The 26,277-nt window shown below is 42.2% G+C and overlaps 1 protein-coding gene across 1 annotated transcript in view; it reads left to right on the top strand.

The window, feature by feature from the left end:
• The window catches only part of LOC115630731 (Down syndrome cell adhesion molecule-like protein Dscam2), a 307,894-nt gene that overhangs the window by 113,976 nt on the left and 167,641 nt on the right, over positions 1-26,277 (top strand). The window contains exons 8-15 of the mRNA XM_030527385.1: positions 15,719-15,968; positions 16,033-16,237; positions 16,298-16,434; positions 16,585-16,744; positions 16,810-16,920; positions 16,984-17,142; positions 21,795-21,953; positions 22,012-22,212. Of these exons, the coding sequence (XP_030383245.1) occupies positions 15,719-15,968; positions 16,033-16,237; positions 16,298-16,434; positions 16,585-16,744; positions 16,810-16,920; positions 16,984-17,142; positions 21,795-21,953; positions 22,012-22,212 (1,382 nt within the window). The remainder of the gene's footprint in view (positions 1-15,718; positions 15,969-16,032; positions 16,238-16,297; positions 16,435-16,584; positions 16,745-16,809; positions 16,921-16,983; positions 17,143-21,794; positions 21,954-22,011; positions 22,213-26,277) is intronic.

Below are 26,277 nucleotides of genomic sequence, written 5' to 3'. Positions count from 1 at the left end.
TAAACTTGTTCCATCAATTGAAACGTTTCGGTAAAAGTTTTAACAATTTTAAAACCAAATTTAATGATGGCTCTTTGTTCGAAGCTCATTTTCGCACCGATAACAGAAAAATTCTGACACTTAAAACACAATAACTTCAATTCCAATTGATGAAATGTCATGAAATTCTCACTGGACAATCGATAAAGATAGCATAGCGCCACAAAGGGGCGCTAGATTTAAAAAGTCCTGTTTACTTTGGACAGGACCTTGTACATATATGGCTATAACTCCTAAATCGGCCTATAATTATGAAACTCGACATACGGATTCATAATCACTAATGGGAGGTATTTTCCGAATTTCAATGAAAAATTCCAAGAATTAAGGGATTTATGGATTGGGGGGAAGGGAGGTAAATTCCAAAATACAAATTTTTTGCGTAATATTTACTTTGTGGGGTCTGCCACGTCTCCTTCTGCCTGTTAAATTTTTCACCTCCCGCAATTCTAATATACTCTTGTACATTTCATGTACAGAGTATAAAAAGTAAGAGAATTAAAAAAAAATGTTAATGGATTTTACCTCTCTTGGTACTCGAACTCACGTAAAGGGTGTATAATTGCACATATAGAAAGCAATTGCGTCTATGGGAGTGTATGTATGTTTATGCGCGTCTATTCGTGTCTGTGTAAGCATGTTTGCAGTCAACCAAAGCATCAGCACCAACAACAGCTGTGGGCAGCGCTTGAGAAGAAAATATATTTTTGGCTATAACTTCTTGTTAAATCGGTCTATCATTGTGAAACTTGGCATACGGACACATAATCACCAACTGGGGGTATTTGCAAAATTTTAATTTGAAATTCAAAGAATTACGGGAGTTACGATTTGTGGTGGAGAGGGGAGAGGTAGTAAAATTCCAAAATACACATTTTTTGCGTATTCACATAAGGCATCTATAGTCTATAGTCTCCGAGATATAGGGGGGAAAATCAAAAATATAGCGCATCACATAGCGCATCTTTGTGCAAAGTTTGGTGTCTCTACATCTTATAGTCCCTGAGATCCAGGTGTTCATACGGACAGACGGACAGACAAACAAGACAGACAGACAGGCACTACTAGATCGACTCGTCCCGTCATGCTGATCAAGAATATATGTATACACTTTGTGGGGTCTGCCACGCCTCCTTCTGTCAGCTCCCGCAAACCTAATATACTCTTGTACATTTTATGTACAGAATATAATAATAATTGGAATATAAGCGTTATAGTTTTTCTGAACAATCTGCATGGAATATATTTTGCATATTTTACGTAAATACCATTAAATTAGGTAATTACTAAATGTAAACTACCGCACAATAGAGATGCCCCATTGGGCCAAATAGAACATTACATTTATAAAACATAAAATTTTTAGAACATCACATTTTAATTAAGTCTAAAGTTGTGAGTGAAACGAAAGTTAACAAGAAAATAATGCTAAAGTCGGGCAGCTCTTAAACTCTTAAAAACTCTGTACCTCCCACTAAAAAGGAAAAAATTAAAGAACAAATTTTTAAATAAATTTTAAAAAATTATTGTAGCGGTCCAAGCCTACTAACCAGCTGGTGCTCGCTCTTTAGCTGTGTAAACTCTCTCACTCTATTGAAGAGAGTGAGCGTCATGCAAGTATTGGATAAGTCAGTCAGTCGCTATTACGCCGTCATGCGACACAGTCGCCAGCATAGACACAGAACTCATTAATTGTTTTAAATTGTACAAAGCCACATTTTTAACAATACAATATAAATCATAAACTGTATCATAAAACCTACAATATACCTATTAATAAATCATATAATACCCGATTACAATATCGGAAGTAGTTAGTAGTCACGGCCAGAGATTTATCAACAAAATATTTGAGGGCATGATTAGAAGCAACAGCGTTATTGTGTACATGGATGATATAATGGTAGCTAGCGAAACTATAGGTCAACCTTTGTCGGTGTTAGAAGAAGTCTTTAAAAGATTAGTGAGTAAGAAATTTGGAACGGCGTATGGATAAGTGAGAAATTGCATCCTATATTCTACTTTTCGAAGCGTACAACTGATGTGGAATCCAAGTACCACAGTTTTGAGCTGGAAACGTTGGCAATTATTTATGCCTTGCGCACATTTAGGGTTTATTTGCAAGGAAGGCATTTTAAAATCGTCACTGATTGCAATTCTTTAACGCTAACGTTAAATGAAATTGAATTGAACCCAAGAATTGCAAGATGGGCACTAGAGCTCCAGGAATATGATTACTCACAGATCTGGAAGAAAAACGCAGCATGTAGATGCGTTAAGCAGAAATACTAGTATAATGGTAATTGGTACCAACAGTTTTAAAGACAATTTAGTTATTTGTCGATCTCTCTAGATTAAGAGTTAAAAAAAATTAAACAATTATTAGAACGTTCAGAGAATAAGTTATATGAGATGAGAAACGGAATACTTGTAGTTTATAAAAAATCAAATGGTAGGATATTATTATTTTATGTGCCCAAAGAAATTGAGGCCCACGTCTTTTATAAATATCACGATGAGCTTGGTCACATGGGAAGGGATAAAATGATAGATGCAATATGCAAAAGTTATTGGTTCTCTGGGGTTAAAGAAAAATCAGTAAAACATATATCAATTTGTTTAAAGTGTGTAGCATTTTCTCCGAAGTATGGCAAAGGAGAGGGATTTCTAACTAGTATTCCAAAAGGAAATAAGCCATTTGAAATTGTTCATATTGACCATTATGGATCTGTAGATCCTGGAAGGGCCAAAAGCACATATTTGTAGTTGTCGATGGATTCACCAAGTTTGTAAGATGACAAATACTGAGGAAGTAATAAGTGCTTTAAGACACTATTTTAGGGCCTACAGTAAACCAAAGTGTATGTATGTAAGTATGGAAACTTGCAATATAAAACATATAAAAATTGCAACTGGTTCTCCGCCGGGAAAAGAACAGGTGGAAAGAATAAATAGGAGCTTAGGGCCGATGATAGCAAAAATAGCGGAACCAGATAAAGGAATATATTGGGACATGGTGCTATGTGCGACGCGTCAGTATTGGAAAACCTCAAATTTAATTTATTTATTGATTCGTCGAACTCGGTGACATATATTTATTATTATTCTACTTATATTTGGGGGCTTCGGTGGCGTAGTGGATAGCGCATGCGCACACCAAACAAGAAGTCGTGGGTTCGAGCCCCACTTATGGCGAGAGCATGACCTAAATTTTCTCCTCTCGAAAAAACTCTCCTAAACTCATGCCCTCAACGTCGTGGTCATTTATCCACCCAAAAAACACATCCATCCACGCTATCTGGACTGCACAATAGTTAAACCACCCAAGACGCCTCTCCCTGGCGGCGACAGGTGGCAGCCCCACCACTGGGATAAGTCGCATCTGGCCAATCACCAGGTCGACTGACAACTACATGATTATGGAAACTACTACAAGACAACTGAATCCAAAAAGGACTCCGACTACTTCGATGTTTGATGTCAAGGATGGCGCTGGAACCCCCAAGGAAGCAGACGGGATCGGCAGACCTAAAAAAGACGGCAGCCTGGAGACGGATGCACCCTTCAGGAATTCTCCCAGAAACAACAACACCACATGGGACACAGCCAGACAGACGACTAGAAATAGAGAGTGTTAAGATTGGAAAAATGTCCTTGTAGTAGCCCTAAGCTCCCAAGTGGAATACAAAGGAATTAAAAAAAAAATCATTTCTACTTATTTATCCCCATATTTTTGCGTGTGGCACTTATATATTTATTTATTTTTGTTAGTCTAAGTTTTTTTTGGTTTTGCCGGAGGCGTATATTATATTCACGATTTATTTATTTATTGGATGTTTTTGCGTGTGGAGTACATTTATGTTTTTGTATTTACTTATTCCCATTTTCTTGGTTATTTGTGGTTTTCTTTTTTTTTTTGGTATTTGCATATACTTGTATATTTAATTATTCTATGTAGATAAGCTGTTGTTGCGGTTATATAGTGTGTATATAGCGGCGGGAGTATATTATCCCCGCTGCCCATTTAGAGACACATATGCGTACACAGGTCGGTTTATTTATTCGTTTATTGTTTGGTTTAGAAAGATTTCTAGCATACTTGGTTATAATAGAGTATACATATACATTTGGGTAATGTCGGCGTGTGAAGCTTACGTTGAATTTAGATCCGAATGTAACCCGGAAAGTTAGGCGTAGCCAGGAGTACAGCAGGCATAGGCAGTTGGTGCACTTGGACTCGCATCCTTACGCAGGATTGAGTGAGGTGGACAAACCAGCCGAGGTGCTCATCGATGACGCGTCGCCGCCAAGAGTAGGCGGAGCAGCGTTCAGAGGATTTGCGGATGAATTGCCGAACAGTTCCGGGGCGGCGGCCGATGCTCGCGCACAAGAACGCAGCAGTGGTGAACAAGGACAGGCCGGCAGAGCCGAGTCCGCGCTGCCAAGTGAAATACGGTCTGCGATCAACGTGGCTTTGGCACAGGCGCATGAAACATATCGCGCGTCGCTGGCATCCGAGGTGCAGTCCATACGCGACACCATGCAGGCCAGTATGTTGTTCTTTATGCGGGAGACACATAGCGCTCCGGTGGGGATACCAGACAGAGGTCGCGCGCCGGTGCAGCGGCCAGCCATGAGCGGGTACGAGCCGGCAGAAAAAGAAAGAGAGGTATTAGGCGGTAGACCAGCAGCAGCGGCACTGACTCACCTGTTTGTAGACAACCGGACGTTGGAGGCAGAGCGGCGAGCGCATGTGGAGTAGCGGCAGGCTTCGGCGGATCCGTGGATCCGCGGGATCTAAGTCCGGACGTGCACAGGCCGCATAGGCGAACCACGGTGGGCGATCCGACACCGGATATAGTTCACATCAGGAAGTGGGGCCTGGTATTTGATGGCGAAGCGAAGGCATGCCAGTGGCCTGGAGCACTTACAGTCGCTGTACCAAGTGCCATGGTCTGACGTGCTGCCTGACTTCCATTGTCTGGTGAGTGGAAGGGCAAAGGATTGGTATTGGATGTACATACCTACCTCTGGAGTGCCCGATTGGCCGAAGACAGCAGGAGCTGAGGGAGCGGAAGCAGCGACATGGCGAGAGCACAGAGGAGTACATTTAGGCGATGCTGGTGTTGCGGTCCCGGTTGGAGTGTCCGTTTTCGGATTTTGACCTCATCAAGGTGATTAAAACGAACATTAGGGGTACGGTATCGCGAGTCATCTACCCGATGCATATAACTAACCTGCAGAAGCTTCGGGAAGAGTGCCAGGACGCTGAGAGAATGCTTGCAACGCGTTGGGCGCGGCCCTCAGCCAGTACGAGCTATGGACAGCAGCGGGAGAAGCATCGTGTACACGAGCTGGACGTGGAGGGGGCCGTCCGAATGGAGAATTTGGAGGCGGTGTATAGGCCACATGAAGCTGGTAGGAGCTGGTCGCAGCTCAAATGCTGGAATTGCGCACAGTCGGGGCATACCTATTTTGCGCAATATATTTTGTTATAAGTGTGGCCAGCCAGGCGTAGTGTTGCCGAAGTGCCTTCTGGGAAACTCGGTGAGGAGTCCGACGCAGTCGGAGGAGTCGCACTCCCGGTAGATAATAAGCCGCGTACCTCCGACAACAACAGAGTAGAAATAGGAATTAGTAATGATAAGGATAATATTAATAGCCATATTTACTCACGCATGTGTAAGATTAATCAGGCACTCCTACCGGAAAAAGTATTGTCACAGCGGATGCCCTTGGAACAGCGCCAGCGCGAGTATGAAGCAGCCAGAAGCCGCATATTTGGTGAGCAACACGAGCTAGATGCGCTGGAATTTACTGGTTTGTTGGACACTGGGGCGTCGGTAAGCCTGCTGGGTGCTGGTGCCATGGAAGCAGTGCAAGACCTAGGGCTGGTAGTTCATGAAACCAGATCCTCTGTAAAAACCGCAGGAGGCGCCCCGCATCACATCATCGGCAGCGTTAAGGCCCGCGTGCAGTATAGCGGAACAGAGTCGGACATGGTATTCCACGTTTGCCCATCGTTATGCCAACCACTTTATCTAGGCGTAGATTTTTGGCGCATGTTCGGTTTGGCGCCGGATGTGATCCCGGCAGAAAACGAAGGACTTCACGTAGCTGAGCTGGATGAGGAGAGTTTGGGAAAGAGCTCACCCACGGAGCCGCATGAGTTAGAGGCGGGGCAACAGGAGGAGCTAGAGCGAGTCGTGACCCAATTCTGGTCCTTCGAGGAGCACGGTCTGGGTAAGACGCCCGTGGAGCAGCACCACATTCAGTTGGCAGAGGGTGCACTGCCAGTAAAAGAACGCTTTTATCCAGTGTCGCCGGCAGTGCAGACGCTGTTATTTGCAGAAGTCTACGAGATGCTTCAGCTAGGGGTGATTGAGCCAAGTGAGAGTCCACGGAGCAACCGAGTGATTTTGGTAAGGAAACCTGGAAAGAACCGGTTATGCTTAGACGCGAGAAAACTGAATCAGCTCACGGTGAAGGATGCTTACCCACTCCAGAGCATTGAATCGATTTTGAGCCGAGTGGAGGACACAGTTTACATCAGCAGCCTGGATTTGAAGTATGCGTTTTGGCAGATCGAACTGGATCGGGAAAGCCGGCAGTATACCGCGTTTACGGTAGCAGGAAGGCCGTTGTACCAGTTTAAGGCCATGCCGTTTGGGCTGTGCAATGTGGCGCAGCGCCTTTGCCGCGTGATGGATAAGGTGATTCCTCAGCGTTTGAGGAACCACGTTTTCGTCTACCTGGACGACCTGCTCATCATATCCGGGACATTCGAGGAGCATTGCAGGGTGCTGTTGGACGTGGCGAGTGCCTTGAAAGCAGCCAACTTTACTATCTCCCAGAAAAGATCAAAGTTCTGCTATAGGTATCTGAAGTATTTGGGGTTTATAGTTGGCGATGGTGCGTTGCGGACAGACCCAGAGAAGGTCGAGGCGATTCGGGCAATTTTCTTGCCCACCAGCGCAAAGCAGCTCCGCCGATTCTTGGGAACCGCGGGCTGGTATAGGCGCTTCATCCGGAATTTTTCTACGATTTCTGCGCCGTTGACAGACTGCCTGAAAGGAAAAGGGAAGTTTCAGTTTACGGGCGAAGCGGCTACGGCATTTCAGGAATTGAAAAGGGCACTCACCTGTGCGCCGGTGTTGGTGCATCCGGACTTTCGGAAGCCGTTCGTGATCCAGTGCGACGCGAGCCATGTGGGCGTAGGAGCTGTGTTGTTCCAGCACGGTGGAGATGGTGCGGAAAAGCCAATAGCATTTTTTTTCCGCGAAGCTTCGGGGCGCTCAACTGAACTATAGCGTCACCAAGAAGGAGGGCCTGGCTGCGGTGAAAGCGGTCGAGAGGTTCCGGCCGTATGTGGAATTGATGCCGTGGTGACTGATCACGCCAGCCTGCGGTGGCTGATGTCGTTGAAGGAGTTGGACGGCCGATTAGCGCGGTGGTCGTTGGCCCTGCAAAGGTTCGACTTTAGTATTGAGCATCGGAAACGCAAGGACAATATTGTAGCCGATACGCTCTCGCGGCCTTTCGAACTTGAGGAAGTAGATTTTTTTGATTTCGAGACAACCGAGTTGAAGGTGCGGAGTATACTAAGCGGCTGAAGCAAGTGCGAGAGAACGCGGAGCTGTTTCCAGATTTACGCGTGGAGGATGGGCTGCTGTATAAGCGGGCGCAGTTCACGCGGCCCGAGCGAGAGGAATTTTCCTGGAAGCTCTGGGTACCGCGTCCTGTGTCCGCAGCCGTTATATAGCAGGCCCATGAGAGCAACGCGGCCATGCATGGGGGCATGAAGAGGACCATAGAACGGCTCAGGCAGTTTTTCTTCTGGCCCGGGATGGTGGCACAGGTGAAGAGGTACGTGGCCGGTTGCGAAACGTGCAAAGCGATGAAACACGGCACGCAGTTAGCGAGGCCGGTAATGGGTGTCGAAACCACGTCGCTCCGGCCAATGCAGAGGCTGTATCTAGATTTTCTGGGGCCGTATCCGAGGTCCAGGAGAGGGAATACCACCATTCTAGTAGTTCTGGACCATATGTCCAAATTCGTGTGGTTGCGTGCAATGCCAAAAGCAACGGCGGCGGCGGTGGTCCAGTTTCTGCAAGAGGAGGTGTTTTCAGCATTCGGAGTCCCTGAAACCATTCATACCGACAATGGGAAGCAGTTTGTGTCCAGCCAGTTTGCGGGGTTCCTGCAGAAGCTGAGCATCACCCACGTACGCACGGCGAACTATTACCACGAGCAAATGCGGCGGAACGCGTGAACCAGCCGGTGTTAGCGGCCATCAGGACCTATGTGCAAGACGACCACACGAAGTGGGACGAGAAGCTCTCGGATGTTCAGTGTGCATCACGTAGTGCTATCCATAATAGCATTGGCACGTCCCCATACTTTGTTTTGTTTGGAAAGCACATGTTCACCAGCGGGAAAGACTACAAGCTGGCACGCAAGCTGAGAGTCCTGGAGGATGCCGAATTGCGCGTGTTGCGCAGGCCAGATCAGCAGTAGGTACTGCGCAATGAAGTCCAGCAGAGTATGCGGCTAGCGTATGAAAAAGCAAAACGGCAATACGATAGACGAGCAAGGAGTGTTAGGTACGTACCTGGCCAGGAGGTTTACCGGCGAAACTTTGTTCTCAGCCGATTTAAATACAACACAAACGCGAAGCTATGCCCCAAATATGTAAAATGGCGTTGGGCAGGAAAGTAACCGCGTCGTTTTCCACTCCCGTTTCTTTCGGTTGACAAAAAATAAAACCGAAGTGTGTTGTTATGTGCGACGCGGCAGTATTGGGAACTCCCGAAATTAGCAGCGACTCGTGCGTGAGTGGCGTGGCCAAGTGCTACCAATTGTATTATACAAATCGATATTGGGTATCATCGGGGATAAAAAAAACTGCATACTTGGATTTTTGAAATTTTCTTGGGGCCTGAAATATGGGAATTTGCTGCAAGCAAGGTGGAATTTGGGCTCAAGTATCCCATCATAGTGTGGGTGCGCATTAAGAAGGGATTTTGGAAAATTCGAGCTCCAAAGTTTATTTGAAAAATACACATTTTTTAACTGATTGACTTAAAATGTAGTTTCTAAAATCAATAAAAGAATTCAAATAAAATATACTCGGATTTTTGAAATTTGTCTTGGAGGCTGAATTATTGGGGCTTTCTTGGGGCACAAAAGGAACCAGCGTCAACAGCCCACAGCTGAAATTTGGGGTCAAGTATCCTATCAAAATTTAGGTGCACACTAAGAAGGGTTTTTGGAAAATTCGAGCTTCAAAGGGGAAAAACGAGCTCCAAGGTTTGTTTGAAAAAATCTGCATTTTTAACCGATAAACTTCAAATTTGGTTTTTGTGATCAATAAGAGAATACAAATAAAATCTTGGTGCTTTAATATTGGGGTTTTAATATTTCTTCACATTTTATACCCTGAACCCAAGGGGTAAAAGGGTATATTACTTTTTGTGCGAGTTTACATGTAACACACAGAAGGAGGCGTTGCAGACCCCACAAAGTATATATATTCTTGATCAGGATGACAAGACAAGTCGATATAGCTATGTCCGTCTGTCCGTCCGTCCGTCTGTCTGTATGAGCGCAACGATCTAAGCAAGTACAATAGCTAGGATAACCAAACTTGGCATCCAGGTTCCTCTAAGCCATAGGCAGGTCAAGTTTGTTTTTTTATTTTGATACACCCCCCCACTCCCCCTCAATTCGTGTTTTTCCTTATAACTTCCGTAATTCTTGGAATTTGGAATTTACATCCAGATAGTGCTTATGTGTCCGTGTGCCAAGTTTCATCATGCAGCTCTGTAGGCAGCGCTGCCCGCAGCTGTTGTTGTTGTTGCTGCTTTGGTTCAACTTTGTGCTGCATACATACACGCATATAAACACGCATAGGTACGCGATGTAAATGTATGCTGTTAAAACTGAACATAAACATGTATTCTAATTTAATTTAATGAATTCATTCATTTAAAAAAAAAAATTTTTTTTTTTAATTTTTCTTTTTTGTGGAGAGTACATGCTATTTTACTGTCGGGCTTGCTCGACTGTAGTGTTCTCTCTTATTTTACATGAAAACTCCCATATTTCAGGCCACAAGAAAAATTTCAAAAAACCAAGTATGCCGTTTTACTTGGAATTTGGGAGTATACAAACTAAGTTTGAAGTTAATCAGATGAAAATTGTCAAATAAATTAGTCAAATATGGCACATATAATGCCAAATAATGCATTTAACAATGATGTTCTACTATAAGTTTGTAAATTGAAAGAACAATTTTGTCTATCCTGTTAACTTTAATGTTATAATCTCAAGTCATTCTTGTCAAATTCTCGTTCCATGTTCCAACATAATTTTCTTATCTGCTCTTGTTATTAGCTCTAACTCAAATACGTGGAATATGGCACATATAGTGCTGCTGGCCACAAAATAAAATATGATTAAAATGAAAAAAAATGCGTTAAAAAGCTGTCAAAGTGTATAGTAGATGAGCTGCCAGTGCAGCTGTGCCAATCTAACGCTTCTCGCTGTGCTGTTGTACGAGACAACGCACTTCTACTTTTGCGCATATTGTTTAAAGGCTCAACTATTTGAGTTGGTGGCCTCTTAAATTCGTGTATATCAATTCGGTTTATTGACAAACATAATTGGCCCTGCGCGGCAAAATATACATACATATGTACATTTAAAAATAAATCGTTCTTGTTTTGAGTGTCGTATCTGACGCCCGCTTCAGACAAAACCCATAGACTAAAAAAGGCTACCGAAAAAGCTCGGTGCCTCAACATTTTGGTGAACACCCGACGTGACTTACATTAAAAAATCGGTGACCCTGAAAAGCCATAATTTGTGGCTCAAAACGATATATATTTGGTGTACTATTTAAGGTGTGCAAAGTTAGTATGCATACATACATACATACCGCTGCAGCATCAGTGCACGTATGTGTATATATAATTGACTGTACAAAGCGCATAGTTTTTGTACATATAAGCCGCAAGCAAGCGTCGTTGCTTTGTGCGGTCATTCGCCGGTGTTTGGCGCGAGTGACAATTTTCGGTGCCGAACATTTGAAGTGCATTATCGCGTGTTGTTGTTGCTGCCGTTGCCAAACCGAGACTTGTGTTTTCGTTGTGCATTACATTTCATTCGTATTAGAGTACTGCACAAATAATGGATGGTGATGATTCATCTGTACCGCCATGTGAGCGTCAGATTGAACGTGGGCCCACTGCCGTGGCTGCGCCTGGAAATCGGGTAGTATTTTTCAAGCGCAAATGTGAATATCTTTGTGAAAGTCTCAAGGTAATGGAATGCGAATTAAAAGATGACAAAATTGGTTTGTTGAGAGAAGATGAGTTGCTCTGTCTTGTAAAACTGCTTGAGGATAAGAAGATTAATTTTAACTGCGCGCTCAGTAGTTTGAAGGAGTTCGACTGTGGTGACGCTAGCTTCATCCTACATGAGGAGTTCGGTCAAAAATCCGCGTTTGTAGCTGCCAAGCTGGAAATAGAGTTACGGAAGCGCCTCCGAAACACAGCGTTGAGTTGCTAGGCGGCTCGTACCAGCAGGCACGCCTCCGTTTTCTAAATTTGGAGTGAAAATTGGAGCGCAGCCCTTCATAAAGGAGTACACGGATTTGATTCACATGTCTCTTGTCAGTACTGACTCAAATACTATCTACCGCATCATTGCGTCCTAAAGGAGGATAGTACAACTACGAAGCTCAGAGTTGTGTTTGATGGATCTGCGGCAACAACTTGTGGCTACTCATTGAACGAAGTTTTGATGGCAGGTCCCACCATTCAAAGCAAGCTCTTCAACACATTGCTACGGTTTCGTTCGTTTGCAATTGCATTCACAGACGATGTATCCAAGATGTATCGCTGTGTACGGGTGGCAGAGCCCGACACTTTCATGCAATGTATTCATTACTAGAGGCAGTTCAGTTCCAGAGGTGATGGAGATCATGCATCAGAATACTAGTCTTCTGTCGACGGGCAGTTTCAAATTGCGAAAATGGTGCTCAAGCAACTCTGCAGTACTGCAAGGCGTCCCTGATGCAGATAAGGAATCGCTGCTAAAATTTGATGATGGTAGCGACATCACCAAAACATTGGACTTGGTCTGGGATCCGGCTTCCGATCAGTTTTTGTTTTCGCTCGCACTGTTAGAGCTGCCTTCTAAGCTTACCAAGCGTTCTGTCTTGTCAGTTATCGCACGTTTTTACGACCCCCTTGGTCTTGCTTGTCCTGTAATAACCAAATCTAAAATCTTTATGCAGGATCTCTGGAAGGCGAAGCTGGAGTGGGATGAGAGTCTTCCGGCGGCGTTAGCAACCACTTGGATTGGTTTCTGCTCAAATTTTGAACGTGTGCCAAAGCTAACTTTTCTACGGCTGGTGCTCATTCCTAACGCAACTATTGAAGTCCATGGCTTCAGCGATGCCGGCATGAGCGCTTATGGACCTTGCGTCTACATAGTCTCTAAAGCTCAGGGAAAAACGACGGTGCAACTTCTTTGCGCTAAATCGCGTGTGGCACCTTTAAAGACGACCACAGTACCCAAGTTGGAACTCTGCGGTGCTGCATTACTGGCGCAGGTTATGCATAAAGTGGCCAAGATGAAGATATTCTGTGGCCCATGCTATTGCTATTCTGACTCATCCGTCGTTGGCTTCGCAGCGATTCTTCGAGCTTCAAGATATTCGTCTCCAATCGTGTAGCCACAATTCAGGAGCTGACATCTGGAATGGAGTGGAAATACGTGCCAACGAATTTAAATCCGGCAGACATTTTATCTAGAGGGGCTCTGCCCGGTGAACTTTTGGAATCTTCGTTGTGGGCTCATGGACCCAAATTTCTTACAGAAAGCAAAAGCAAATGGCCTGAATCCTGCTTGTCTGTACAGTCGCTGCCTGAACTTCGTCAAAAGGTGCTGCTTGGAGCGGCATGCTACACAGATGCTTCGGCGTAAACTCTTTCTACAAGTTACAAAGGGTTTTTGGTTTCGTCTACAAATTTATTCATCGTATCCGGTGCTCTGGCCCAACACTGGCTTGCTTACATCATGGAACTCACATTCTGCTACGTTCCATTCAACTATCAACGCTTTTCGAGGACTACAAGGCGCTTCGGGCGGTACAGCGAGTGAAACCCTCCAGTTCCCTGGCCTCGCTCGCGCCATTTATTAATCCAACCTCATCATCATTGCTTCGCGTAGGCGGACGGCTGAAGAATTCTGCGTTGAATTTCGCAGCCAAGCATCCAGAAATTTTACCCAGGCAGCATCCTGTGACAAGAGCGCTTATTTATCATCACCACATTCGCAGCTTACATGCTAGGCCACGTGCGTTGTTGGCCTCGATTCGTCTACAATACTGGCCCATAGGCGGCCGAATGACGGTTTCAGCTGCTGTCAGCAAGTGCACAATATGCTTCAGAGCCAAGTCGCGCTAGGTTGAGCATCTGATGGCCGACTTGCCTGGCTTGCCTGGCTTGTTCCTAAATGCTGAGCATGTACAGGCGGTGCAAGAGTTTTGCTTAGCAGAGTCGATTGACTGGCGATTTATACCTCCTCGTTCACCACACTTTGGCGGACTTTTGGAAGCGGCGGTAAAGACGGCACCTTGGTTTGCCAGATCGGCGCTATAATTAATTCTCGACCATTACTTCCACTTTCAGAGCATCATTCAGACCTTGACGTGCTGACTCCAGCTCACTTCCTGGGTACGGCGCTGCTTACATGATATATTGAGCCTGATGTTACCAAGCTCAATTACGATCGTTTGGGCCGTTGGCAACGAGTCACCTATCTGCAACAGCTGTTCTAGAATCGTGGGCGCGAAGAGTACCTCACTTTACTGCAAGAACGTTCAAAAAGGCGTACTCCATGCCCTGGAGTCGCTGTCAACGACGTGGTTCTCGTCAAGGATGAAAACTTGCCTCCTCTAAAGTGGCCATTGGCAAGAGTCATCGAGCTGATCTCTGGAGCTGACGGTGTTTCGAGGGTCGCGGTGCTGCAGACTCCCTCTGGAATCATTAGACGAGCGGTGCGCAAATTGTGTGCACTGCCAAAAGAGGATGAGGTTGGAAGCCCGTGCCTTCCAACGGGGGGAGGATGTTTGGTCAAGCAGCAGGCGCAGTCGTCCGCAGCAGACGCATAATTATTCTTATATACAAATTGTACCTTGCTCTGCGAAGCGAGAAGCGCTAAACGTTTAATAACTCTTATAAAGTTTGCTTTGATCGCGCTCAATATTTGCTCTCTTTGTACATTTCCTTTTGTTATCATTTTCTTAGTCTCTGCAGCTGCCAGTGCAGCTGCAATCGAAGTTAGTTGACCTAGATTCGCCGTGCCAATCCAACGCTTCTCGCTGTGCTGTTGTACGAGACAACGCACTTCTACTTTTGCGCATATTGTTTAAAGGCTCAACTATTTGAGTTGGTGGCCTCTTAAATTCGTGTATATCAATTCGGTTTATTGACAAACATAATTGGCCCTGCGCGGCAAAATATACATACATATGTACATTTAAAAATAAATCGTTCTTGTTTTAAGTGTCGTATCTGACGCCCGCTTCAGATAAAACCCATAGTCTAAAAAAGGCTACCGAAAAAGCTCGGTGCCTCAACAGTACTTTATGTCCTAAATCTTGAATCGTACCAAAGTAATTTGGTATTTGGGAAATGGGTTTGCGCGAGCTGAAAAATGTAACAGAAGAATGCGTGGCAGACCCCACAAAGTATATATATTTTTGATCAGCATGATAAGACGAGTCAATCTAGCCCTGTCTGCGTGTCTGCCTGTCCGTCTGTCCGTATGAACACTTGGATCTCAGAGGCTATAAGAGCTAGAGTCACCAAATGTTGCACAAAGATGACTTATGTGTGTACACTATACGAGTTTGTTTTATTTTTTGATTCCCCCTCTTCCCCCTATGGGGGTTTTCCCGATTTTCCATTCGTATAATCGCCTATATCTCAGACACTATAAGAGCCAAATTTTAGTCACAGATGGCTTATGTGAATACGAAGAAAATGTGTAATTTGGAACTTTCATCCCTGTCCCTTCTCCAACACAATCATTGATTATCCATAACTCCCGTAATTCTTGGAATTTCGGACTAAAATTTTGCAAATACCCCCAGTTAGTGTATGCCATGTTTCATTATGATAGACCGATTTTACAAGAAGTTATAGTCATAAATATATTTGCTGCTCAAGCGCTGCCTAAGCGCTGCCTGCAGCTGTTGTTGATACTGGTGCTTTGGTTGACTGCAAACATGCTTGCACGCGCATAGACATACATACTCTCACATAGACCCAATTGTTATGTAGTAAATGCGCAATAATACACCCTTTACGTGAGTTCGAAGAGGTAAAATCGATTAATTTTTTTTTTATTTTTTTAATTTCTGTAATTATTCTTAACATATGTACAGAGTATTTCAAAGTCGGAACACCGGACTTTAGCTTTTTTATTTGTTATTCTATGCATACGTACAGAGTATTTCAACATCAGGACACCCAACTTTAGCTTCTCTACTTGCTTTATTTTTAAAAACAATTAACTTTAAAAAAAATTTAAGAATTATGTTTTTGTGGGAGTATGTATGAGATATTCACTCAACTCTAGCACTCCATTCTTGATTTAATTTCAGATGGCACACAAAACGTACAAACAACAACGAGTCTGTAGAACATATGCTGATTACTGGTCGTGCAAAAATAAAAGACGGAACCTTTGTAATATCAGTTGTAGAAAATAGTGATAATGGAATATTTTACTGTACTTCTTCAAATACGGAGGGAAGTGAGACTCTGGCGGTGCATCTTTCGGTTACATCACCACTGTCTGCAAGTATTCATCCTTCACGGCAGACAATTAACCTTGGTCAGATAGTTGATTTAGTGAGTTATTCCTGATAGTTGAATTAATGGAAAACGGTAAGTAATCTTTGGGGTATTTTCTTAGATTTGCACTATTTCTGGCTATCCGAAGCAAAGTATTGTTTGGTTGAAAGATGGTAAAACCCTTCGCGCTGGAGCACGAGTGCGCCTCATGTCAAAAGAACATATTCGAATTACGTCGATTGTTAAGGAAGATAGGGGAATGTACCAATGTGTTGTCAAGAATGATTTGGAGTCCATACAAAGCTCAGCGGAATTGCGTTTGGGAGGTGAGGTTTACTTAAGAATCCGTGTTATATATCGCAATTTTAAAATTTCACATTTTACAGAAGTTGCCCCTCAACTACTATACAAATTTATAGAACAAACAATGCAGCCGGGACCATCTGTTTCATTAAAATGCAGTGCTAGTGGCAATCCTACACCAAAAATTATATGGTTGCTGGATGGCTTCCCACTATCGAACGTAAGTTTTAGAACTCCATCCAAATTTTTTAATGATCTAAATATTAAAATACATTTATTCAAAATCTGTATATCTGAAATGTGCTTTTGGGAAGTTATTAAGTTGTTAACAAGTTTCCGTTCTTCGGTTTTATTTGTATTGCTATCTCAGAACGATCGTCTCTTGATTGGCCAATATGTGACCACATTCAATGACGTTATAAGTCATGTAAATATATCGGCTGTTAAATCGGAGGACGGAGGAGTTTATGAATGTAAAGCAGTTTCACGGGCTGGTGAAGTCACTCATGCGGCTCGACTTAATATATATGGTAAAAAATTTGCATAATATACAAATTAATGGTAAACAAACACAAATTATTATTTGATGCATTAGGTATGCCTTACATTCGCCATATGGAAAAAATGTTTGCGGTAGCTGGAAAAACATTTGTTTTAAAATGCCCTATTTCTGGCTTTCCTATAGAAAACATTACTATTGAAAAAGGTATGAATATTTTACTCAAAAATCCTTCTCGCTAACTTAATAAATATATACTTATTCTATTAGATGGCTTAAGTCTTCCCGTAAATATTAGACAACGAGTGGAAAATGGAACACTAACCATTGAAAACATGCAGCGAACCACCGATCAAGGCACATATACCTGTATAGCTCGGAATAAGCATAACTATACTTCTCAACGATCCGTTGAAGTCAAAGTGTTAGGTAAGTGTAATTTGATGACTAGTTTTGTTGGGCCTAGAATTTCTTAATATATTCAGAAATAGCAAGGGACGTAAATAAAAATAATATTTCTATAAAAGGTTCTTATTTAGTACAAGCTCGATAATGGCCAAAGCCATGTTATCAATTTGCCAACGTTGAGTATCCATTTCGTCGTGATTTGTTGTTTTTTTCCCTCCACAGGATAATGCGCAACATCTCAATATAATATATTAATACAAGTACAAATATAAATTTGTTCTCAATATTTAAATATTCATTTTAAAATAATAGTTATGTGTGTCCAGCAGGAAACAATTTATTTATTTAACTGACGGTGTTAAATATTAACTTAACGGTAACATAATATTTTGCATTATCGATATCTTATTCGTACCGTTCTATGCGATGAAAAAGGTCATTGGTCATCTTTTTTTGTACATTTTGAATATACAATTTTTAATTTAAAATATATTAAAGCTTTAATAAAAAAATAATACATGTTATATATAACTCTATGTACATATTCTTTTCTGTACATAACATTTGCACGCATGCAAAATGCGGATATGTATGATTGTGTTCCTGAACTGGAGGAATCAAAACAAAATCAGTATATGGCAGTTGTGCCTTTAAAGAAAAGTTGTTTTGTATGAAAATAAGCTTAAATTAGTATGAAATTTGAAATCAAATTCCCAAGAATTACTGGAGTCACAACAAAGAGTCTTTAGCAGGAGCATCACATTGAAAGCTAAAAGTGCCTTTCCTTTTGTTGACGCCAAAAGCTGATATAATTTAAATTCACATTAATTCCTCATGGCCGGGAGAATATTTATGTAAAGAAGATGCCTTGCGGTAATTATTAATAGTATTGTAAACAGATTTGAATTACTTAACCGATATTTCATTGTTTATGTAAATAGCTGACTGATAAGAAACCCACGAATGTAATTGAAATGTAACAGATATCGATGTATTGGAGTTGTATCGATTGTGTACATAAAAGACACACGCCCACACCTAGGCTAATACAGAATATTAACCGAAAAGGGTCGCGAGTCTAGTTTTTATACTCTGTACATGAAATGTACAAGAGTATATTAGGTTTACGGGACACTCCCGTAAAGGGTGTATGATTGCACATTTACATAGCAATTGCGTCTGTGTGAGTGTAGGTATGCCTATGCGCATCAATTCGTGTCTGTGTAAGCATGTTTGCAGTCAACCAAAGCAACCACTGCAGACAGCGCTATAACTTCTTATTAAATCGGTATACCATAGCAAAACTTGGCATTCGGACACATAATCACTAACTGGGGGTATTTGCAAAATTTGAGGTCGAAATTCCAAGTTAGTTAGTTAGAGAAACGATTTGCGGGGGGAAGGGGGAGGGAGGGAAATTCTGCGTATTCGTTCTGAGCCATCGGCCATCGACACCAGTACATCTACACTCCGCACATTTTTGTCTTCTGGATCTCTTAAGAGTCGTGCCAGGGCTACGCTTGCGAAGGTGCAAGTGGCTTCGGTGTCCACCAACGCGTCGCTAGCGTGCGTTCTGCCGCTAGTTTTCCTGCGCGTTCGGCGGTACTCTAAGTCTACCGCAGTCCCAACAGTTGAAGCTCTGGGGATTGTGGCAGCTTCCTGCGTCATGCCCCGCCATCCCGCACTGCCTGCAGGACAGTCCTTGGCAAGCAAGGGGGCTCTGCGATTCGGGACCTGCAGCTGCTACCTGTGCTAGTGCCGACGGTGTTACCTGTAAATAAACGGATGTAGGCCTCTCATTTTCGGCATAGTTCCGCGCTATGCCCAGCTCCTCCAGCTCCCTCGACAGCTGTTTAAACTACCGTACGGATGTCTTGATGGCGGGTCCTGTTGTTTACCGCCGGCCAGCTATTTTTGTAGATGAGCCTTAGCTGCTTTTCTCCACACATGTCCGCGTCGAGTATAAGTTCCAGCATCGCTTGGAGATATTCTGCAGTTGTCTTTGACTCGCCCTGAAAGCGTTGTCGCGCGTTTTGTCGCCACCACGCTACATGGGCGGCGGCTAGGTACGCTTCCAGCCGTTCCGCGCGGAACTCGGCCCATGGCTGAGACGGGTTTCGCCTAGTGCGATCCCACGTCAGTGCCGCGCCCTCCAGGATGTTGGGTAACATTGGCACCAAGTTATCCAGCGGTTCCCCGCTCACTTCTGCTTTCTCCTCCAGCCTGCGCAAGAATGCTCGTGGGTCCCCGCTGCCGTCGAAATGCACGCCGCATTGCTCGATGCTCAGAGTTGTTACCCTGCTCATTACCATTGCGCACCACTAAACGTTCCATCAACCATGTCTCATACCGCATCGTCGCGGTTGGACTTAACCTCACTGTTCGCACTCGTGCGTGGTCCTGATGAATTAAAGTTGATTGACGCTTGTGGTCCTACTGGTGTTTGCTCAAAGCGGATCCTCGTGGTCCGGTTAAATTTTCCACCCAACACATTTAACCTTTAACCACTTGTGGTCCAATTGATTAAAGACACTTGTGGCCCTGCTGCCTATTTGCGTCGCGTTGATGAGATGTCATATACTCATTCGCGTCGCAACACTCATTTTATTCTTATAACGGAGCTCTTCAACATTTAATGTGTGGGCCCCACAAATTGAATAGTTATGTCCTAATGTTGCATTTTAATGGTGGCTGGCCTTCAGTGGCCAAAGTCGTTTGAAATACTCCGTACATATGTGTAGAATAATTATGCGTGTATGTGTGTGTCTGTGTATGTCTCGTGTGCCTATGCAAAGCAGTAACAACAACAACAGCTGCGGGCACTGATTGGTCATACATACATATATGGCTATAACTTCCTGTTAAATAGGCCTATCATGATGAAACTTAGCATACAGATTATGGAAAATCACTAATGGCGGTGGACAGAGGGAAGGGAGGGAAATTCCCCAATACGCATTTTCTGTGTAGTCACATAAGGCATCTTGGACTAAAATTTGGTGGCCTTAGGTCTCCGAGATAAAGACGATTATATGAATGGAAAATCGGGAAAACCCCCATGGGGGAAATAAAAAAAAAACTTTCACAGCGTATACACATAAGCCATCTTTGTGGAAAGTTTGCTGTCTCTACCTGTTATAGTCTCTGAGATCGAGGTGTTCATACGGACGGACAGACAGACAGACACATAGGTAGACAGACAGACAGACTGGGCTAGATCGGCTCGTCTTGTCATGCTGATCAAAAATATATATACTTTGTGGGGTTTGCCACGCCTGTTACATTTTTCACCTCCCGTAAACCTAATATACTCCTGTACATTTATAGTAATGTACAGAGTATAACCAGAATGGATAGCTAAGCAAACTTTGCAATATTTAAATAACAGACGAACTGCGCCGACCTTCCCTACAAGCAATATTGCAGAAGTTTCAAAAATTACGTACAAAAAAAGGAGGCTTTTATAAGAAATTGCTTAGGTACTTTGAAGCGAAAAAGTTCATATCCGTATCGTAGATGAGCAGAGGTTGAAGGGTTTCTGTTGTTCTGTTTCTGACACAAATGCATTAAACGTTGTCAGGACTCGAAGGGACTGGTAAAAAGGCACTACCAAAGAATGACGCACAATTACTACGTCACAATAAAAAAGTTAGAATAAGTGCCATTCATTGTTATTTGGACTCATAATACCTGAAAACAAATCGCTTATCCCAACGATGATCAGATAATTAGCATTTTTGCAAGTGTATAAGTATAATATCAGTAAAAAGAGTATGGCAAGCAGCTGGCACTATCACACATCATTATTTCTCGTTGTCCGGGCATACCGATCAAGACGTCGAGGTGATGAGAAACATCCTTTTCCTCTGGTTGTAACTCCTGTAATTCTGTCATGTCAAATATGCATAGAGTATGTACGCTGAATATATTTTCTGTACTGTTTTTAATTTAAGTTGTAATTTGAATTTAAATTCAATTGAATCTACTCTTACTTGACCTTAATATTCGCCTATTTCGCCCCTATGGTGCCATTTATAGGTTATTTCAGTTTCAAATGAACAAATTTACAAAAACAGTAATATTACATTTAGTAAAATACTAAAGAGAGTTCTGGACAGATAACATTTGAATTAATGTAATGTAAGACTAGTATGTGACATTTTTTTCCTAAGAAGATAAGTTTATTTAAGCATTGTGTAAATCTACACCTGCGTATTACCGGCAGGTAACACGAATCATTGATGAACAGATGTCAATTAGTTTTTTTTTTAGTTTTTAATAACATTTGGTTCTTAATTTTCATAAAAAAATATATTTAATATATCTATTATCAAGGTACCGACTGAATCCAAAAATTGCCTTGGTAACAAATGTTTTTTTATTCATATTAGATATAACTAAATGCTGTATTTATGAGATTAAATTACATCACTCGCGCGGTGCTGATATCATGTAATACTATTATATTTTCTTAGCATAATAACATGCATACCGTATGCGACTCAAGTGCACACAATTTTTCATTATCGATCTTCAGGGAGCGCCACGAAAGCAAATAAATATATAAGGGCTCTTAACGTTGAGAATGGGGTTGATAATTGCATAATTATTATCTAATGACATTTTTCGGATTATTGGGATGCTAAATTTTACATTACGTTTTGAATACACAGTCCCGCCTAAGATTACACCGTTCTCCTTTGCACGAGATTTGACATACGGGGATCGCACAAGCATTCAATGTGTTGTTGGTAATGGGGATTTGCCACTTATATTTACCTGGCTGAAGAATGGAGAGCCGCTATTGACTGTACCTACAGAGACCAACGGAGGTGATTATACTAGTACCTTTATTGCTAAATTTGGTTCGATGTCTTCGGACAATTTTAGACACACGCGGACAAATAATTCTTAATAAAAATGTCCGAAGCAATGGTGACGAACTCGGGAAAGTGACGATTCGGCAGAATGATGATTTCACTAGCGCTCTCAGCATTTCAAGTGTAACGAGGGCCCAAAGTGGTACATATACGTGTCGTGTACAAAATGATGCCGCAACTGTAACGCATTCTGCACTGCTTGAAGTAAATGGTACTTGCAGTGATTTTTTCAATTATATAATTAAAATATTTGATTGTTTTCCTTGTACTTTAGAAAAGGTATTTGTTACGTTTTCAAAAAAAAATTTTTTCATTAAACCTAAATATAATGAAATGAATGTACCTGTTGAATTATTTCCAGTTGGCAAAAGTTTTTGATCAATTATTTATTTATTTAATAATAATTTAACGTAATTAGGAGCGGAAAAAGATTTGCTCCATCTTAACGCAGATAATATAATATTTATTTTTTCCTCTATTTTACCAAAAAATTAAAGTAGATATGTTCCTACGTATTTTTTTTTTTTCAATTATATACAAATATACCTCTATTTCATTATTTATTATTGTTGTTAAACCATTTAATTTGTAGTTTAGCTATTATTTTGATATATTGTACATTTACATACATACATGTACAAAAAAGTAAATACACTTCTAGAATAAAACCTACAGCTTTGAAAAGTGAAGGCTTTATTTATTTTAAATTTGCCGTGATGTGTATTTGTGGACAAGTTGGCAAATATTTTATGCAGGGACTTGAATCGAAATATTTTAAGTGAAAAACAAATTGGAAGTAAATATACAGTATTTATACTTGTATATATAGTATTTATATGTATAGTATTATTATTGATATATATCTATCAAGCTGCCCTGCTCCATTTTGCTGTGACACATTGTGGTTACATCGTATGTTTTAATTAAGTTTAATTTTGCAACACTTGTGGGTATAGGATACACAATTCCAAAGGTTGGCCTTGAGCATTATTGATTGTGATTACGAACGCAATTGTAGTCTGTTAAATTATAATGGTGCATTTAGCGGGACCATGGGACTTCGAGGAATGAGGCGGACATTTTTAAATCGACTCGTATTGTCACACTGATCAAAAATATATTTGCGCGGTGTTCATATAATACAAACATTTTTAATTTGCATGACGAAATAAATCGACTTAAACATGTCCGTCTGTCTACATCAATGATGTCCACAATTACAAAGCAATTAAACTTTTCATACTCAATTTAAGTATAATTCTTTACCTTTGTTTAAATTTCACCTAAATCGACGGACAGACAGACAGTCAGCGCTAGATCGACTCGTCATGTCATGCTAATATACTCTTGTACATTTCATGTACAGTGTATAAAAATAAAACAAATAGCACAAAAAAACAATAAACGAATTTGTGATAGCAAATATTTTCTTCATTGTTTATTCATACATATCTCCCATGGGATTTGAACTCACGTAAAAGGTGTATTACATGAAAATTGTGTCTCTGTGTTTCTATACGTAGCTGTGCGTAGGTATTTGTGCAGTACAGCGTTGTGCCAAGGTAGCAACAACAACAACAGCTGGGGCAGTGTTTGTGTACTAAGAACATTTACGGATATGACTCCCTTTAAAGTTGACCTATCAAGTACGCACACATGACCACTAATCAAAAATAATTGTCAAATTTGAGTAAAAAATTCAATGAATTACGGGAGCTATGGACAATCAATTATAGCGGGGATATGTTTACAGGATATCAAAACATTTCCAGGTTTATGTTGACATCCTTATACCTGTGGTGAAGGGATTCTAAATCTTCAATCAACTGATTTTGAAGGTAGGCGAAGAGGGAGCGCCGTATATCTTTTTGAACTAAAAGAATGATGGTAATTGTTGTAGATGTAGAAGCTTTGAGGGCGATTAAGATAAGGCAATATTTGACAAATCGTTGAATTCATATTACCAATGCTGCTGACACTTTTTAGAGTAGATAAATATAAAAAGTTTGTTGGTTCTGGGTTGTGCGTATGCTGTTTCTTTTTGTATAGTTACTGCCTCTGCTGAGAATATTAGCCAATATATTCCGAACCAGTTCGATTCTTCGGCAAAAAGTCGGCTGAAGGACTCCCCACTTATACTCTCTTCGAAAGCCCTTGAGCGTTGTAGGAATAGACGATGCCTCCTAGAAGCCAGGGAGCAACCGGAGATTTTATATGTAACTGCTAGTGAAATATTATTGCGCTGTTTTGAGATGGACGCACTTCGACGAAGGGTAGAAAAACATTTGAATTCCCTACGTTATTTTCCTTTACCGCTTTTCGCTTTACGTTTTGCAGCAGCATTTTCGATCAGTTTAGCAATTTTTGAATTCAATGGTTTGGCAATTTAATACAGATATTACCTCTGGTCCTGAGGCACCTTACCGCTGATGTGGATGAGTTCAAGACGGCACCTGTCTCAGCGTTGAGAGTAGATTGCAACGCTCTGCCACTGATGCGTTGGTGGACACCGGAGCTAAGAGCAGCTTCGTTAGCCCACATACCAGTGAACTAGGAGACGAGAGTGAAGACAACAAACAGCTGGGTCGCAAGACAGTCTGAAGACATCGACGAGTTCACGTTGAGGCTGGACTCCGTTCACAAGTAATGGAACAGTAACAGTGGACAATGATAAAACTGCAAGATTCGCTTTGGGAGCATCGAAGGAGTGTCCTCATAGTAACGCACACTTTCCGTTTGAATGATAAGTGACAGCACTGCTTCCCTCGGATTTCCGCGCAGCAAGTTGTGTAAATCAGGAGGTCGATGGGCTGCTTGAAAAAGCCTGCATTTAGCGCTCGTACAGCGCGTAAAGCGCGCTCATATTGCTGTTGGCATGGCGGATGCGCATCGACTATCGGCAACTAAACGAGTGCTCTGAGCCTCATGCGAATTCCATTCCGTGGGTCCAACACACTCTCAAACAGCTGCGGAAGGCAAAGTATATTAGTCACATCAATTGGCATTCGACCTCCACTCCTCACCAGCAACGTTCCTGGGCACTGGCCAGCGCCATCGGCCACATATTGGCATCATTGCGAATCTTGATGACATAGTCGTGGTGGCTAAGACATTCCTAGAACACTTGGACAACTTGCATGAGGTGTTTTGATGATTGCGTGCTGCGAACCTGCGATCGAACCAAAATAAGTGGAGAAGCTAAAGTCGGGTGTCCCAACTTTGAAATATTCTGTAATATGTACATAATATGTGTAGAATAAGTATGCGTGTGCATGCGTGTTTGTGTGTGTCTGTCAGGCATTCATACGGACAGACGGAAAGATGGACAGACAGACGGACAGACAGACAGACAGTCAGAGCTGGATTGACTTGTTTTGTTATACAGATCAAGAATATATATTCAGCTCGTGCAACGCAGCCTTGCCAGAATCTAAAACGTGAGAATAATGCATCACGCAGGTAGACGGGGCACACTGTATGAGATAGCCGATTCTTAGAGCATGGGTCTCAGAGCCAGGTGATCGCGCGTCACAGCGAGTCATTACGAGAAAATATGATGGTGAGGGGAGTAAGAGTAATCATAGCTGTAAGCATACAAAATGGAGCTTATATCAGATTATGGTCATGTCCTCCATAAAGGCTATGATAACGTGGCCTTCCGAGCTGCTTGAACGGCACCCCGTTGTCGAACTTGTGGTCGGCGAACTGTTAACTGTGAGAGAGTTCTTTATTTTAGAGACTTGGTATAGGCACGTTGGACATTCGATAGCGACGATAGGTCGAACAATTGTCTTAGAAAAGTTTCTAATGAACTTAGGGAATTAACATCATGTCTGCCAGTTGCTGAGTGCGTACTGATTGCCTTGTCTCTAGGGAGGGCCTTTAGCCGGCTGGTAAAGGTGGACCTGTTTGTTGTCTTGACTTCGTTTTTTCATTTGTGAAGCTTGGTTTAAAGGAAACTCTTCTGCTTATGGAACAGATCGTTTATTTCGTCCTTCGGGGATGGCAGGGTTCCTTTTTGGTATAATTTTTATTTGGCTTTGATGAATTCATGTTTATGTTCCCACGAGTGTCGGAGACCAACATCCATATACCCGGGTTGTATTTTTTTTTTTTTGCGACAGCGCCTCTAGCCAGGCTGATCATGACATCTTGATCCAGCCCTCATTTCGTAGCCATGATCAAGGATCATTACCCGACGATAAGTAGTAACGTTGTGTCTTGATTTCTGATATCAGCTGGACACCGTCCACCAAAAATATATAATAATAAAAAT

This window comes from Scaptodrosophila lebanonensis, unplaced genomic scaffold (genome assembly GCF_003285725.1).
Source record: "Scaptodrosophila lebanonensis strain 11010-0011.00,11010-0021.00 unplaced genomic scaffold, SlebRS2 tig00001410-arrow-pilon, whole genome shotgun sequence".
Taxonomy (NCBI): domain Eukaryota; kingdom Metazoa; phylum Arthropoda; class Insecta; order Diptera; family Drosophilidae; genus Scaptodrosophila; species Scaptodrosophila lebanonensis.
This window is presented reverse-complemented; position numbering and strand designations above follow the sequence as displayed.